This window comes from Bubalus kerabau, chromosome 10 (genome assembly GCF_029407905.1).
Source record: "Bubalus kerabau isolate K-KA32 ecotype Philippines breed swamp buffalo chromosome 10, PCC_UOA_SB_1v2, whole genome shotgun sequence".
Lineage (NCBI taxonomy): Eukaryota > Metazoa > Chordata > Mammalia > Artiodactyla > Bovidae > Bubalus > Bubalus kerabau.
Window position 1 is genome coordinate 62,638,344 of NC_073633.1, and position 17,897 is coordinate 62,656,240.

Consider the following 17,897-nt stretch of genomic DNA (forward strand, 5'->3'; position numbering starts at 1 on the left):
CTTTGCGACCCCATGGACTGTAGCCATCCAGGCTCCTCCATTCATGGGATTTTCCAAGCAAGAATACTGGAGTGGGTTGCCATTTCTTTGTCCAAGGGATCTTCCCGACCCAGGGATCGAACCCGGGTCTTTACTGTCTGAGCCACCTCAGAGTCTTCCTGGAATGCAGGAGACCTGGGTTCAGTCCCTGGGTGGGGAAGATCCCTTGGAGAAAGAAATGGCAATCCACTCCAGTATTCTTGCCTGGAAAATCCTATGGATGGAGGAGCCTAGCCGCCTACAGTCCATGGGGTCGCAAAGAGTTGGACACGACTGAGTGACTTCACTTTTTTTTTTTTTTTTTTTGCAACACTAAGGGGGAAAAAATGGAGAGTAAATCAGATAGAAAAGGGGGAAGGTTCCTGCCAGCTGTTTTGACTTGCTTCACCCACCTTCACCCCTCACCAAGCAGGAAACAGAGATGTTTGTTTTGCTTGGGTGCTCCAAGGTGCAAACACACTTTATCACCAACACTTAAGAGTTGCCATGGTAGGTAGGTCATTATTCCAACCATTCTGCAAATGTTTTAAACAATTATAGAATTATTTTGGAATTATAAAGAGATTATTTACTGCCTGAGTCCAAATACCTCACTTTTATAGGTTAAGGGAGGCTGTAGAATGTGACCTGACCTAGACCATGCAACTGCAGTAGTCAATACTGTTAAGCTCCATGAGAGTAATGACCCTGTTTTTGGTGACTTTAGTGCTCTCAGAGACTAGCATATGCCTAGCAGATAGTGAGTGTTCTATAAAGGAGAGTTGAATGAATGAAAAAATAATTTGAAAAATAAATTAATGAGTCAAAAATATATTTCTTTAAAAATACTTTTTCCAGTGCCATAATTAACTCCAAATTTTCAACAAATTTAAGATTCTCAATCAAAAGTTTCAAGGTAAAAAGATTCAAGTCTAACAAATGCTCAGACATCATCATTTATCCATGTGCTGTGAAACTTAATCATTTAAAAGATAATTATTTTGTTTTCCAGATTATCCAATACTCTCAGCCTCCACTCCTTTTTTTCCTAGCCTTTATACCTCTTGCAAATTTGGCAGAGGAAGAGGAGTTGAATCACAGATCTTGCTGCCTGTTCACCCAGTAAGCCTTTACAATAGCTGTTAGCTAGTCCCAGCTGTTGTGCTAAATTTAGGATTTTGGATTATCTTTAACTGTCCTTTCTGTCTCCCATTACCAAGGTTAACTGAGAATTGATGTTAGAACAAATAAAACTTCAGTTCATACAAGAAACTACATAATATAGTATTCAATAATATCTAAGTCAAATCCACTGGGAGTTAACATTTGTAGCTATTACATTGATTAACAAACTGTTGCCATTTGTCAGAAGTTTCATCTTCAAGATGCTAGAACATGCATGTTACCCTCTTGAATGCTCTGTCCAGTTTTGACTAGTTACAATCTTAGAATTAGGGTTTTTAAATGCAGTTGCATACATAATTCTACTGTACATATGAAAACATCCAGAAAATATTATTTTTTCATAATAAAAAATATATGCATTTGATTGATTTGAGGCAAAAAAAATGTAATTCCAATTGTAATTTACAAAAACTTCTGATGTAGAAGTAAACAATCCTCACTGTAAAACTTCAGAAACCTCAGAAGAGTACAAAGACTAATGGAAATCACCTTTAGACCCATCCTAGTACTTTCTTGTTGTGATTCTTTTTTTTTTTTAATGATAATTTAGTTTACTTCTGAATATTTTAAATATAATGAAAACAAATACAACAGTTTTGTTTTCAAAACTCTTGAGTTATCAACTATTAAAAGATAGGGGTTTGTAAAAAAAAAACACACACACGGTGGTTTATTGAATACTTAAAACGTTTACACCTTCAATATTAATTCCACTTAATTTTAGAGGACAGAAGTGCACAAAACAAAAAGCTGTTGGAAACATCTTCAAAGTGGGAACCACATCAGATGGAACTGTGGCGCTGGACACTTACCCCCAAAATACATGATGGTGGTGGTGGTGTAGTCACTAAGTCGTGTCCGGCTCTTTTGCTACCCCATGGACTGTAGCCCGCCAGGCTCCTCTGTTCATGGGATTTCCCAGGCAAGAATACTGGAGTGGATTGCTATTTCCTTCTCATCCCGTTGTGATTCTTGTATGCAAAGTTGTTTCTTTTTTTAAAAAGAGTTTTTATACTGAAACCAAGAGGACTGTAAATTTTGTACTTTGTCTCTATTTTAAGCTCACAACCCCATATGTACTTTGTCTATAAACTGAGTAGCTAATAGCTTCAGTCCTTGCTAGGGTTGCTTTTTTTAATTACAGCAGATCCTTGTCATCTGTTTGTGTTGAAATGATGACACAACATCGCAACACGAAATGTCATCATGTCACATTGTTATAGCACAACAACAAAATTACAGCTCCCCAACAATAACACGGTGTCAAAAGTGTCCTCTTGCCATGAGTCAGTGTTTCAGAGATTATAAAAATTATTTTTAGCACAGCAAGTGCCTCGGGAGCTTGGGTTCTGAATCCTACTAAAATCCCTAGTGATGTGAAAAAAAAAAATTTAGGGTGAGGAGGACTGTTCTTAAACTCCCCAGTCCCTGAAGCATATGGAGGCCCACGCTCTTGCCCCGGTCACAATTAGATCCAGCTTCCACTGTGCACTGCAAGCCACTCGGGGATGGGTCACAACTCTGCGCCAGTATCCCGTGTGGAGGAGGTGGAGGAGGAGACTATAATTATCCTCCACGTCTGGGGCAGGCCCTCGGATGACATCTCCTCGGTTACCCTGTGCTCTAATAGCGCAGCTCTGGTTCCTGGTCCCAGACGCGCTTCAGCCAGCTCGAAGGGCAGACAGGAGGCGAGCGCAGCCGATGCGCCTGGCGCCTCGCGGGCCTTCGGGGCTCAGTCAGCCCCTCGCAACCCGCCGCACCTGCAAGGAAACCCAGGCCCCCAGGCTAGCGCCCCTGGGCGCGCCGGGCGTTGTCATAACAACCGGGCGCCAGCAGCTGAGGCAGCCGGGGAGGAAGTGACGAGCGGTGGGTTGGCTGTTGTTGGGACACGTGACCCGGGCAGTGTTTTGACAGGGCAAACAGCAGAGAAAGAACTGGGCGAGCGAGGGGGCCGGGGAGCTGGGGCGCCAGAGCTAGAGACAGCGGGCGGGCGAGGAGCTGGCAGAGGCGCGGGGCGAGCGGGCTGGCCAGGTCGACAGGCGGCCAAAGCCCGAGGGCCGCGGGGCTCGAGTGCGAGTCGTGCAGAACGAGGGGCTGAGCGTCGGGAGCAGAGCGAGGCGGCGGCCAAGGCGGGGGTGGATGGCCACAGGGGCGCCGGGGAGCCGCGTCGGGCTTGTCGTCTCGGGCCCCCATGGTCCTCTAGCGCAGCCTCGGGGGCCGCTGCGCGCCACATTCCGCTTTTGCCGGCCCTGCGCCTCTCGGAGCCTCACGTCTGAGGTGGGAGTGTGATGTGAGCCGCTGGGCGAACGGCGGAGAGGGAAGTGCCAGGAGGAGGAGGTACTGGGACGGGAGGCGAGAGAGAGTTAGTCAGCAGAGGTCGGCCGAGGGAGCCATGAAAACAACTCTCCGGCTGAGAGAGGGGCCGGCGCGGCGCTACGGACGGCGGGACTGAAGGAAATCCGGGGCCGCGGCGGGACGGAAGGGGTCCTCACCGGCAGGCTGCACCGAGCAGGGGCGATCGCCCGGCTGTAAACACCTTCCCGGGACGACCCTCAGGCCCGACCTCTCAGGGCCAGGGGTGTTGCAGGGGCGACCCGGGGCAGCACAGTACAGTTCTTTTGGGACTGGGGGCTGGGCGCGAGGAGATGTCTAGCATTTCTTTCTGACCCTCTCATTGTGTAAACTTGGCCGCGGTTGAGGCAGGAAGACTAGCCAGAGGGTAATTACACAGGTGAGGCCTTGCGGGGCGGGCAGAGCGTCGGCGAGGCGTTTGGGGTCTTGAAGAGTTTCCTGAGCCCAAGTCATCAGGTCCGAGCATTTCTATACCAGTCACTGCGGAGGTGCCACTGTTCCCAGAGGCGTTTTTTACAAAGGGGTTAGTTAGCTTGAGTTGCTTGATTTCCCCGCCCCCGCGCCTGTACATTCAAGTTATAAATAGATCTTCCTTTTGGTTTGGAGACGTTGTGTCGAAGAAGGACACTTTGGCCTGGAGAGCACAGGGGCGGGGAAGAAGGGTGCTTGGTCCGGAGTCGATGGGGGAGGCGGTGTAGAGTTTTGCTTTTTTCAGACCTGCGGATGGTGCTGTCACCGCTCTTAGTGCCAGAAGAGGCCTGTTAGCAGTAGTTTTCTTGCAAGATCGAGTGTTAGGGCAGGACCAGATTAATTTTATTTTGACCTCTTTTAGCGTTTTGAAAACGAAACAGTAGCTGCAAAATCAGCGGCGAGCCTGTTGAAGAGAACCCACACGTGTATTTCACAGCACCTTGGGTGGATATCGACGTGAAAATGAAGCCAGACCGAGGTACATAATTTAAGTAGGATTTTTTTTTTTTTCTTGTGCCCCATTTTAGAAAGGTTAACCTAATTTTGCAGCAGGATCAACTGAATTACATATGATTATTTCTGTTACAGATTTCCAGCTGGTAAGGTAGAGAAGGGCACGGGGAAGAGTTAGGAACTAGATGGGAGAAGACATTCTCAAAAGTGTCTTCAGAATGTTAGTTTCAAGAGATACTAAAAGTGAAATTTTCAATAACAGCATTTTTATCTGGTGTCACAAAATTTGATACTATTTGAGAGTTACACATTTTTAGGTAAAGTCAGTCTAACTTCAGTTTTAAAAAAGTTTACAAGTTTTCTCAGTTTGAGAATTTGAACTTGATAAACAGAAAATTTAAGATTGTTTGAGTTAACAGATATTATTTGTCATTGCTAATTTTTGTGCTTTAAGCAAACTCGCAAAGTTTGAACAAATCCCTGGAGTACTTTGCAGTATATCAGTATATGGACAGGGCTACTGAAGTCCCTATAATAAGTACTGTAAATGTGCCATTTTCTTTCTAAACCTATATTTTCAGGACTTCTGGGAATAATGTATACACTGTGTTTTTCAAGCACTTCAAAGGAATTGAAAAACCCATTTATCAGTCTGCTTTTGATTCATAGCAAGGACCAACTTTAGAAGACTTTAATACAGTGGTAGTTAGGAGTTTCAGTAATATGGGAATTTGGTTCTAAGGAATATTATAAGAAGAGGATTAATGTATTTGGTAGGGAGTTGGACTAGATGACAGAGTCCCTTCCAAATGTGAGACTTTTGGATTGGAAATGTTAATTTATCCTTATGAATTAGATGCTCATTTAAAAAAAAGATATAGGAAATTCCCTGGTGATCCAGTGGGTCGGATTATGTGCTTGCACTGTAGGAGGCACAGGTTTGATCCTTGATAGGGAACTAAGATCCCACAGGCAGCACAGTGTGGCAGTAAATAAGTAAATAAATAAGACAGGAAAAAAAAAAAAGACATAATAATTTTTAAAAATAAAATAATTTGAAAAGATATGTGTTAAACTGGTTATTTTTTCCATATATTATTTTCAAAGTGGATTAGAAAGTCAAATTCTCTTTTCTGCACAAATATGTCTTTGGTGATATTTTCTTAAAATGCACTAGAAAGAAGTGGAGAAAGCCATACTTAATTTAGTGGTTTAAATTAGTTTTTAAGTGTTTTAAGTGTTTGGTTGATTCTTAAAATCAGCTTTGTATGTTTTAAGTATTAGCAACTATATTGCTACTAATCAGGTTGCTTATGTAGATTGCCAAGTTTAGACTTTTAGATTACATCAGTGACTTTGGAAAGCTGGCACCAAGGTCAGTAATTGCGTCTCAGAATAAACAAACAAATAAAATCAAAGTCATTGTTTCAGAGTTACTTTAAATACTTACACAAAATCTCTATTTTAGCCAAAACTAGTACTAAGCATGATAAAATGTTATCTATTAATGTAGATTACTAGAAAAAGTAAATACATTTATGCATCAAGATTCCTAAAGAAGTGACTTTTTTTCTCATTAAAATTGTGTCTTTCTTTAGCATTATGATGTAAAAATGAGGGAATCGAAAGTTTGGTACTGTGACTATATTTAATGAGTCTTTAAGCCCATGGCTTTCTTTTGACCATGATCTAGAGTAAGTAATATCTTTCACTTTGCAAATAGTACAGAAATACTGAAATAAACTTTTCAGAAAATATACTTCCTATGTGCATTGTGGTCTTGTATTTTTCTCTTCTATTTCAGTTTTAAAAAATTGCTTGCATAACCCATTGAATTGATTTCTTGATCTGTGGTTGGCAAGGGACAGTTATGGGAGAGCTAGACAACCGTAATACTTCACTTTTTCTACATTGGTGTCTAAGAAACTAGTCTGTATGAGTTTGTTTTCTGGATGACTGAAACTTCACTCTTTAAATGCCAAAATATTTTCTGTTGTACTCATAATATGTGAACAAAGATTTTTTTTTTTGCCTCTAACTTAAACCCCTTCAGCCTGTTTACTTTAATATCTGATTTTTGAATTCCCATGCTGTCAATTGTCTTTGTTGTCAATATGCTTATTCTTGCATTTAATATCTGTGGTTAAAAAACTAGATAACCATACTTAGCACTGAGTTCTCTAAAAAATGAGAGTAAATAGAGGAATCTTCAGATATTCATTCAGAAACTGAGAATGTATATGAATTCTAGTGTCGAAAGTCTGAGATATTTGCTGAGTGGGATACAAATGTGCATCAGTTTCTAAATAAGTTCAAAAAGAGTCTCTTATCCTACACAGTTGCATGTGGTAGTCGGTTGGATAATCTAAAAAGTTAAAGTGAGGAATCAGAAAAAAATAATGCCTTAATTATTTTGCCTGTCTTTTGATGTAGGCTAAAGGCCCTTCTTTAGAAATGGGAGTGGCAGGGAATGGAGCCTGTTTAATCAGTTAGATGTGATCTTTCTTATGTAAACCACACCAAAAATGTAAACCTCAAGATTTCTACTTTTGATTTCTTTAAAGTGGAATAAGACTTTGTAAACAAATCAAAGGGTGGAATATTTTACATTTAAAAAATGTAAAATTCTTTTTTAATGTATAGTGCAATTTTACAGATGTCTGTGTATATCAAGAATTATAAAGATATTTGTGTAGTCAACAGGAGTGTGCCTTGGGGGAAGAGGGAATATATATTCATCAAAATTATGTTCATCAAAATATTCTATTTCCAAAGCAGTCAACATAGTTTTCACAGAAATAACCTTTTGTTTGCACTCAAATAAGTTCATTACTATAGAGTGGCATAAGCAAGTTTGGGACTAAACTCCAAATATTAGCCATTAGTTAAGCACACAACTCAACTGGCAGGAGTAGAAGTGCACAGGAAACTGGAAGTACTTTACTAGCTGCTAGTATCTGTCAGTTTACTTTATGGAGGAAATGGAAAGCACTGGACAATATGGCTAGTTGATTAAGTGAAAATTAAGAGAATTTCTACTGTACTTTCAGATAACTAAGATGTTACTGTACAGTGGCAATGTTTTACAGTAGTCAGTAGAATTTTATTACAGTCTGAGGTAAATCTTTTTTTCTCTTTTTTCTTTTTTTAAGATTTTTAAGCAGTTATATAACATTACTTGCACAATGCTGCCAGAGATGGGTCTTTGATGTTATCATTGGCACAGGTTTTGGAATCAGACTTCTATTTGTATCCTTTTTCCATTACTTCCTAGCTCTGTAATCTTCATTTAATTACTTAATTTCTGAGAGTTTCAGGTTCCTTCTCTGTAAAACAGGGATAATTCCAACTTCTCATAGTTACTAGAAAGAAATATGACACTGGTTGGCACATAGTAGTTTTTAAATACATGATAATTATGTTAAGATATTACAGATGCTTATATGTTCAGTTATAAAATATGTTCAAAAAAGGTAAAGAACTAGTCAAATGTGCAATAGCCTAGTAGTACCTTGTTTTGTTTCACATTCATAGCCTGAAACCTGCTAAGGCTCCAGCAGATTTAATAGGCTTTTAATGTATAGGTATCTGAGAATATATAAAAGCTACAAAAGAATGCTTGATATATGTGGAATTTATTTCTCTGTCTTTTGTTACTACAAGTATAAATATGTTAATTTCTATGTGTAGAGGGTGGCATGGGCGGACCAAGCTTCCTAGGAATACCTGTTTAAATGGTGTTAAATTCTGACTAGAGCTGGGCAGTTGGAGAGGTTAAACGATGTTATTTCACCTTGTACTCAAGGATGTAAAGTTTGGATCTGATCCTAGTTAGATATTGAATGCTCAGTGTTTCAAGAGATGTCTAAAGTATGGTTTTTGCACAGATGTAATTAAAGCACTTTACATTTTTAACATTTACTATTTATGTTATAAATATGTGGTATTTATAATTTTGTATATTTTGAATGCATGGTTTTTTTTTTCTATAAAAATGTATTTCAAAATAATTTAAGTGTATGTTTTGATTTCAAAGTCCCAAAGGTTTCAGAATTCCTAAATTCATGGTATTGTGTAACAGTTTAAGTAAAATCAAAATCTTTTTAATTTAAAAGATAAATGTCAATTTTGCTGTGCTTTATGCTTTGTTGGTCTTCTCTAGTGGCTCAGTGGTAAACAATCCATTTGCAAGGCAGGAGCTACCAGAGATGCGGGTTTGATCCCTGGGTGGGGAAGATCCCCTGGAGGAGGGAATGGCAACCCACTCCAGTATTCTTGCCTGGAGAATCCCCTGGACAGGGGAGCCTGGCAGGCTACAGTCCATAGGGTCCCAAAGAGTTGGACATGACTGAAGCGACTTAGTATGCATGCACGCTTGCTTTGGTTAGAGTTTCTTCATCAGACATTTCCAAGAAAGTTGTCTGAACTTATCAACTGTTATGAAAGGTTAAGGCCTATAATATCTAGGAAATCATCAAAACATTAATAATTTAAACATACTGTGTTTCAATTCATGAGTCATTCATTTATGAGTATTAAATGAAAACTATTAATGCAAAACCTGTTGCACAAATAAAATACCAAGCAATTGATTTTTTTTTTTTTTTGAGGTTTAAACTGAGAGGAATGCTTAATTTTTTTCCCCCCTCTGCTGTAGATTGAATATTTGTGTGCCCATAAAATCCACAGATTGAAATCATTAGCTCCAGGATGATGGTAGTAGGAGGTAGGGGGCCTTTGGTAGATGATTAGGTCATGAGGGTGAAGACTTCATGAATGGCGTTAGTGCCCTCATAAAAGAGACCCAGGAAAGTACCCTCACCACTTCCACCATTTTAGGTTATAATGAAAAGACAAATACCTAGTGAGAAAGCTGATCCTCACCAGGTACCCATATCTGCTAGTGCCTTGATCTTGGATATTCCAGCCTCCATAACTGTGAGAAATAAATTTCTGCTGTTTATAAGTCAGCTAGTTATGGTGTTTTGTTATTGCAGACTAAATGGACTGAGACACCCCCTTTTTGATTATATTACAAATTTAGGGTTTAGCGTTAGTATTGCAGTGGCTTATGAACTTACCTAGAGTATAATGCAAATCATTTTAATCTCAAACATTTCTTCCTGGGCAACTGAAATGGGGAAAGAAATGGTAAGGACTAGAAAAAAATAGCATGGGAGGTAGATGAGTTTCTAACTTGCTAATAGTTCATTGTTAGCCAATGTAAATCAAGCAACAGAAATGACAGAGGACAAAAAGTGTTGACTAGATTAAATAGAACAGCCTTTTGCTAAATTGCCTCAGTGGAGGTAGTGGTGGTACTATTACTAGTAACAGCTAACTCTTCTACATACTGTGTGCCAGGCACTGATCCAAGTAGTTTATATAACTCATTTAAACATCACAGTTGTTCAAGAAACTAGGTGGTGCTGTTCATCTTCATTTCATAAATGAAATAGTCACAGTAACTTATCCAAGGTTACACAACTAAGAAGAGAGCTAGCCCAGATTCAAAGTAAGCTTGGGTTGTTGTTCAGTCATTCAGTTGTGTCCGACTCTTCGACCCCATAAACAGCAGCATGCCAGGCTTCCCTGTCCTTCACTATATCCCTGAGTTTGCTCAAACTCAGGTCCATTGAATCTGTGATACCATCCAACCATCTTATCCTCTGTCATCCTCTTTTCCTGCCTTCAGTCTTTCCAAGCATCAGTGTCTTTTCCAAAGAGACAGCTCTTCGCATCAAGTCGCCAAAGTATTGGAGCTTCAGCTTCAGCATCAGTCCTTACAATGAATATTCAGGGTTGATTTCCTTTAGGATTGATTGGTTTGATCTCCTTGCAGTCCAAGGGACTCTCAAGAGTCTTCTCCAAGCACCACAGTCGAAACCATCAATTCTTCGGCACTCAGCCTCCTTTATGGTCCAACTCTCACATCTGTACATGACTACCAGGAAAACCATAGCTTTGACTAAATGGACCTTTGTTGGCAAAGTAATGTCTCTGCTTTTTAATATGCTGTCTAGATTGGTCATAACATTTCTTCCAAGGAGCAAGCATCTTTTAATTTCATGGCTGCAGTCACTGTCTCCAATGATTTTGGAGCCCAAGAAAATAAAGTCTGTGTCTATTTCCATCTTCTTCCCCATCTATTTGCCATGAAGTGATGGGAACAGATGCCATGATCTTCATTTTTTAAATGTTGAGTTTTAAACCAGGTGTTTCACTCTCCTCTTTCACCTTCATCAAGAGGCTCTTTAGTTGTCTTTGGTTTCTGCCATTAGAGTGGTGGCATCTGCCTATCTGAGGTTATTGGTATTGACAAAACATGGTCCACTGGAGAAGGAAATGGCAAACCACTTCAGCATTCTTGCCTTAAGAACCCCATGAACAGTATGAAAAGGCAGGCTTGGGTACATGCTGTAAACCCTCTGGTAGGAATATGTTATATTAAAATGTTATAAGATATTGGGGCCAAATTTGTTTAAAAACAGGCCCAAGGGAAATAAAAAACAGATTTGCTAATTATTATGATCTTAGAAAACTATATATCTTATTTGTGCCTTACCTTTTTCATCTTTGCAATGGAGGAAGTAATAGTACCTTGCCTTTAGAGTTATTTGAGTAAATAAGTTAGTGTATATAACGTGCTTAGAACTATGGCTGGGACATAGTAAATATTCATGTGTGAACAGCTTTTCCTACAATTGGACATATTCTAATTAAGTCAGTTATTTAGGGAAGGCTGGGGAGGACAAAAGAAAGGGGCTAATTCAGCTGTACGTGTTTTATATACTCGCTGTGATCTCAAGTCCGAAAATGACTACTGTTGGCCTTTCATCCACTTACACTGATGGGTCTTGACACATCAGTATCTGTCAGATAATTGCTGGATTGATACAACTTCTGAGACTCAATTCTAAAGGGATTAGCATAGAGGTTCCTTATGTTTTTGCCTGTCATCCTGTAAGAAAGATATGATTCAGTGGATAGAACACTGTCATTTCTTTGAAGGATGAGAAAAAAAGATAATTGGAAGCAGAACTGAGAAGCTAATGTGTACACAGGGAGAGTAACTCAAAAGCTGATTTCCTTTTCAAAAAGTGAAGAAACCTGTGGGGCCTGAACATTCTGCACTGTGAACAAGTATAGGAAAAAAATTAGTTGTTAAATAAGAAATACTTACATTCATTTATTCTTTTGTCCTTCTCAACTTTGCATCTAATTACAATAGTATTTTCCACTCAATTAAGGCTGAGGGTTTTAAAAACGGAGGGAATGTTTAACTTAGAAATTCCAACTGAATACTGACTTTTTTTTAAATGAGAAAGCAAAATCACAGTACCAGGAAACAGTATTTCTTTCTCAGTAGGTAAACCAAAGTCAATTTTTCAATAGTTAATTCTGTCTTTCCTCAAATGGTTGAAAAAATCTGACATTGATTATGTTAGACTTCCTTATTAAACCGAAACAGAATCAACTGGCTAAAAATGCCAGTAGCTACTCAAAATATTAGCCATTAATCCATGTGTAATGCCAAAAACAGACCTAGCAATAACCTGAATTGAGATTTCACATATATTCCTTTTCATATAAAAGAAACTCATTCAGTAAAATTATAATAAGGCTTTTTGAATGTCTTACGTTTGTTCAACTTGCCCAGTCCCACTGGCCACCTTTTAGGTTTTCAGTGACCATTCACAGCCTTGTGTCTGTTATTTCTTCTGCCTGAAAAACCTCCCCAGTCATCACGTGGGTAGCTCCTTGTCATTCTTCTGATCTTGGTTTAAATATCATTTTTCAGAAGGATATTCTCTGAGTATACTATCTAAAGTGCTCAATTAAAGTTAGCTAGCAGCTATTATTATTTATTAAATTAGGGTCCTTGTTCGGTGTCTCCACAGTCTCTTTCGTAGCATTTACCATATTATGTGATTTTTTTTCTTTGTTTATTGTCTGTCTCCACAACTAGATTTTAAGTTCCATGAGGACAGGAACCCTGTATCTTGTTCACAACTGGATTTCCATCACCTAGCTGATGGACTTATACATGGTCGGTGTGTAGGAGGTGCTTAAAAAAATGAATCACTAGTTTATCTCAATATTTGTGAAGCAAATAGGAATAGAAGCAGATGACTAGAAATCATTGATTGTTTTACTGACACCAACTGAAATTCTCTCACTTTAGGGATTTTCTTGCATTATTGACAGGCTATTATCACAACATTATACCTAATTTTAAAAAATAGATTTAAAATATATTTGCAAATAACTTAAGATGATATTTTAAAATTGATTAAATCTCACTAAGTTGAAATAAAATTCTGTAAAATAACTAAGGTGTAGGCAAAAGCTGTTTGGTATAGGTAGTTCTAAGTTTATATACATTTACTTAACAAATAATCTACACAGAAGCATTTGCTGGTAGCTCTCCGCTCTCCAACCACCATACTGCATTTGTTCCTGTTGCTATTTCTTTGAAAGAGAGAGAGATTAAATTGATTGGATAACTTCAGATTTATGAGTACAAGTAGGATAAAGACTTAGGATTTAGAGTGTAGATTTGGGGCCTGTTCTGTCACTTACAGGTTCTGTGACTTGGATCAATTTCCAAACCTGTTTTCCCATCTGTAAAATGTACTAGGCTCAAAGTGTTGCTTCTGAGCTTCAGGTAAGATAATGTGTCAAAGAACTTTATAAGGTGTGAAATGCTATATATATTGACTGGTTTGCTGTATAGACAGGATGATCTGTACTCATGAGCAAAGAGCTAGGTGCTCTCAGGTGTATCTTAGGGGAGGTCATTCTGTCTAAAAATACCCATTTATGCAGTACCTGGTTTTTTACAGTTTTTAAAGTTTCCCCTTGTTATCCTGACTGAAATTACACCAACAGGAGAACCATTTAGATCAATAAGTGTACATTTAATTATATATTTTTGAAGAATATTGAAATGATGGCTATCTTTTGTTATAAAATTGGCTCAAATGTGTCCTTTTTAGCAGCATAGAGTTAAGACCTTAAGGCTTTAGGATCAAACTTAGATAGAAATTCTAAATCTAGCACTTCAGCCAAATGACCTTGAGCAAATTACGTAACCTGTCAGAACTTCAGTTCTTTTTGTTCAAATACCATTAATTTTAAGGATTGTGGGAAAGGTGAACTGAGAACCCAAGGTTCAGCAACTAGCATGTGCCTGACATGGGACAGGGATTGATTAGTGTTTCATTTCCAAGGATAAGCAACTTGAATCAGCTGCACTGAGGAAATGAATGTTTCAGGGCTTTGTTGTGAAAGCTAATCATAAAAGGCATAAGAGACCAACAGATCTTTATTGTTTGTCACTCTGAACCTTGCATTCTGGAATATACAACTAGAGGAACTCAAAACCAGTATGGAACTACACATCTGTAATGTGCATGCAAGGGGAGAGGGAAAGTGGGTAAGTGGAGCACACCAACTATTTCTGGGTGATCATACACCATTGTGAGCATTTAGAGCAGCATTAAGGCAGAGAGATTGGGATGGGGGTGGACACTAGAAGGAGGTTGATGAAAGTTATTAGAATGGTCAGATGGTGCCCCAAATTGCTTTTTTCTTTATTTTAGAACATTAGCTAGGATTGATTCAGTGTTTGGAGCATGGCCCTTTTGTTTCTGTGAGTCAGAATCTAGACTTGTTCCTGATGCTGCAAGAAATGGCCTAATATTATAGGTTAAGAAGCTTTTGGTAGGCTAGCCTGGGAATCTAGTCATAACTTATTATTTGTAATTATTTATTATGTACTATTACTTATAAATAATATTTATTCAAAGTATGACCATTATTTGGACTTTAAAACTTATTCTCTTTGAGAGTACAACTCGTTTATAGTTAGGAATTGACATTGGAAATTAATATGAAGTTTCCATTTTTTGTTTTCCTACTTATTAAGCTTATATATTCTGAATAGAATTAAATTTTTATAATAATAGCTGAAATCAGGCTATTTATAAAACTTTATCCTGACATTAGAGAATTCTTGTACATTTTAAAAACCAAATTAGCCATTTTCTTTTGTGAAGACATATCATGGTTTTGTGAAAAGAAGTGATCCAGTGGGTCACTTCTACTTAAATTCATAATAGTAAGAGAATATAACTTCAGCACTCAATATTGGTGATTTTGATCTGTTTTTTGGGGGGCTGCACTAGCTTCCAGAATCTTATCTCTGGACCAAGGATCAAACCTTGGCCTTTGGCAGTGAAAATGTAAAGTTCTAACCACTAGACTGTCAGAGAATTCCCAAGATTTTGACCTTAAACATAGCTTGAGGTTAAAGCTCTATATCATATTTGGTATATGTCACAAAATTTTGACATACAAAAAATTTTTTGATGTATAGATTTTTTGATATATGATAGAATTAGCCATAGGATTTCTTTGAACTTCCATACATTGCAAGCTGTATTTCACACCCACAAAAAAAGTTAGAATCATAATTTTCATGGATTATGAACATCTTAGCACTTTTGTTTTACCTTTCTTGAGTGGTAGGTCAGTAGATAGGTAGGTAGACAGACAGACATAAGGGCTTTTTTATTTTTTTGTTTTTATAAATTCAGAGTAAATGGTGGACATCATGACACTTCAACCCTGTGTACTTCAGTATGAAACTGGCTAGTAGCAGCATGTGACAGCTGATTGTATACATTTCTTCTCAACCCTGTCAAGTTGGTTGCTTGCTATCAGCAAAGGTACCAGTATTTACACCATGGAAATTGGCAGTGCTACAGACCAGGACTTTTTTTTTTCCCTTTGCATAACCAGTTGTTAAACATTTATCATCATACTACTATGTGTATCTCCTAAAAATAAGCATTCTTGGAAGGGGATATATGTATAATTATGGCTGATTACAGTTGTTGTATGTCAGAAACCAACACAACATTGTAAAGCAGTTTTCCTCCAATTAAAACATAAAAAAAAATTCTCCTATGTACCTATAATACAGTTACCATATCCAAGAAATCTATTAGCACAATGCTAATATCTAATTTACTGTTTATGTTCATATTTCTCTAGTAGTCCCAGTATTGTCTACAGTAATACTGCCTTTTAAGGACGTAAGTTGCTTTCTGTTACAAAAAAGGAGTTAGACCCTGGTGTTGGACATTTAGAAAGCTTTTGGAGAATACCATAAGAATATATAAATGTACAAGTGAGTAAAAGTACTGGCTTTTGGGGAAAAAAAAAATAGGTCATGTAAATAGGACAGTTAATTAGGATTTTAGGGTATTTCCTTATTTTGTTTAACTTTTTTGAAAAAAAAAAAATTACTTGGACTAAGTGGATTTAAGAGGAAAATGAGTATTGGTAAAATTCCAGGACTTCCCAGTTGAAAAAGAATTATATTTTAAATTATTTTTGCATTGGAAAGAATTCCACTTTTAACCCTGAAGCCTCATGCTACCTCTCTGACCTCATTTCTTGGTACTCTTCTAAGGTTCCCTGTACCCTAGGCACATCGATTTTGCTGTTATTCAGTCACTACAAGCACATTGACATCATGGGGACTTGGCATTTGCTGTTCCCTTTTGGACTATAAGTCCCAAGATTGTCTTTTACATCATTTGACTTTCTACGCAGTTGTCACTTCTTCAAAGTGAGGAAGTTGTCACTTCCTAGACCATCTTATCAAAAGAGTATAGGTCTTTTCTTGTCTCTTGACTCTGAATTACTCTTCATTGTACTTGTCACTACTTGACTTGATGTTTTATGTTTATTTATTTGCTTTTTTTGTTTTTCTCTCAATAGGAATATAAACTTCACGAAGGCAGGGGCTTAGTGGTGTTTGACCACTGCTGTGTTTGCCAGTGCATGGATTGATGTCTGGCATTTCATAGCTAGTCAGTAAATATTTGTCATTGAATGAATACCTGCATGCATTTTAATATCTTTGTGGTGTAGCATAAAACTTATTACTGGAAAAATTTTTGTATTATTTTTCTATGATTTGTTAGTTTCATAACTGTAAGAATTAATTCTACAGTGTCCATTTTTATTTCTAAATGGGAATATTCCCACTTCTGAAAGTTATTGGGTGGATCAAATGAGATAACTGTAAACAAACATAGTATAAGATGCTTGTATACTGTAAATAGTTAAAGTAATGTCTACTATCAGAGTTCATAGGGGTGATTAATTTTGGGGCAAAGCCTGTCTTTTGGAAGAGATAGCAGCTGTATTGAGCCTTAAAACACAGTATGATTTGGATAGATGGAAATTTACAGAGACTAAGAAGGGGAAAACTGAAAGAGAGGACACAAGGAGCAATAAAGATGTTCCAGGGATAGCAGGTCGACTGATGTGAATTGGAGGGGTTACTTAGGAATGGGGGAGATTAGGGTTTTGAATGTCAAGGACTTTGAGCTTCATTCATTTGATAGCAGGGCACCATTTATTAGCTTTATATGATTAAAAAGAACTTCTTGGGAGAATAATTTCAGTACATTTCTATTATTTCATTGTAAACCAGTACAGATACTGAATATCTGACAGTCTTAAAAAATCAGTTTTTTAGCTCTCAAAATTATATTATAACCTGGTATGATAAAAATTACCTAACACTCATCTCAACTGTTGGCTGATTGTTTTCTCCTCTGTATGTTTTCCCTTCACCACCATTCTTTGTAATATATGAGGGATTAATAATTACTGCCTTTTATGAAAATTCTTGGGAATATTAATATGGTACACAATACTAGTTGTACCATGGCTCTTGTTTTATGATACGCTTTGTTCAGAGTAGTAAACTGCATGGTTCATTTTAAAATAGCTGTGTGTTAGAACAAATAAGCAGAGAAGGCAATGGCACCCCACTCCAGTACTCTTGCCTAGAAAATCCCATGGACAGAGGAGCCTGGTAGGCTGCAGTCCATGGGATTGCTAGAGTCGGACATGACTTGAGTGACTTCACTTTGACTTTTCACTTTCATGCATTGGAGAAGGAAATGGCAACCCACTCCAGTGTTCTTGCCTGGAGAATCCCAGGGATGGGGGAGCCTGGTGGGCTGCCATCAATGGAGTCACACAGAGTCGGACACGACTGAAGTGACTTAGCAGCAGCAGAACAAATAAGAGGAAAACAACAAGATGAAGTTTGAGATTACTTCTCTCATGGCAGAAGCTTAATGAATTCTGGAGGATTAGAAGCCCTTATACTTTCCAACCTCATGTGAGCTATAAGAGTGAGGAGGTCCCCTCAATACTGATAAGCTTTTCTATCTTTGTTAAGGAGAGAATGAACATATATCTTCTCCCCTATCCAACCCAATAAACATTTCACACCAAAGCTTTTAAGAAAAAAATTTTGGTCATACAAGGGGTTTGTTCAACAGTGTATTGTGGCAGAAAGAACACAGCAGGAAATCTTAGACTCT

General features: G+C 38.1%; 1 protein-coding gene across 19 annotated transcripts in view; it reads left to right on the forward strand.

Moving 5' to 3' along the window:
• Positions 1–2,929: 2,929 nt before the first annotated feature.
• ATOSA (atos homolog A) overlaps positions 2,930–17,897 on the forward strand; it is an 80,932-nt gene continuing 65,964 nt past the window's right edge. For 3 of the 19 annotated variants that reach the window (XR_008699376.1, XM_055537934.1, XM_055537935.1), the window contains exons 1-2: positions 3,559–4,078; positions 4,388–4,504. Coding sequence is in view for 18 of the 19 variants with exons in the window: in XM_055537934.1 (XP_055393909.1) it covers positions 4,489–4,504 (16 nt within the window). In the remaining variant the exon portion in view is untranslated. The other 16 variants (XM_055537918.1, XM_055537925.1, XM_055537926.1 and 13 more) reach the window with 8 other exon arrangements.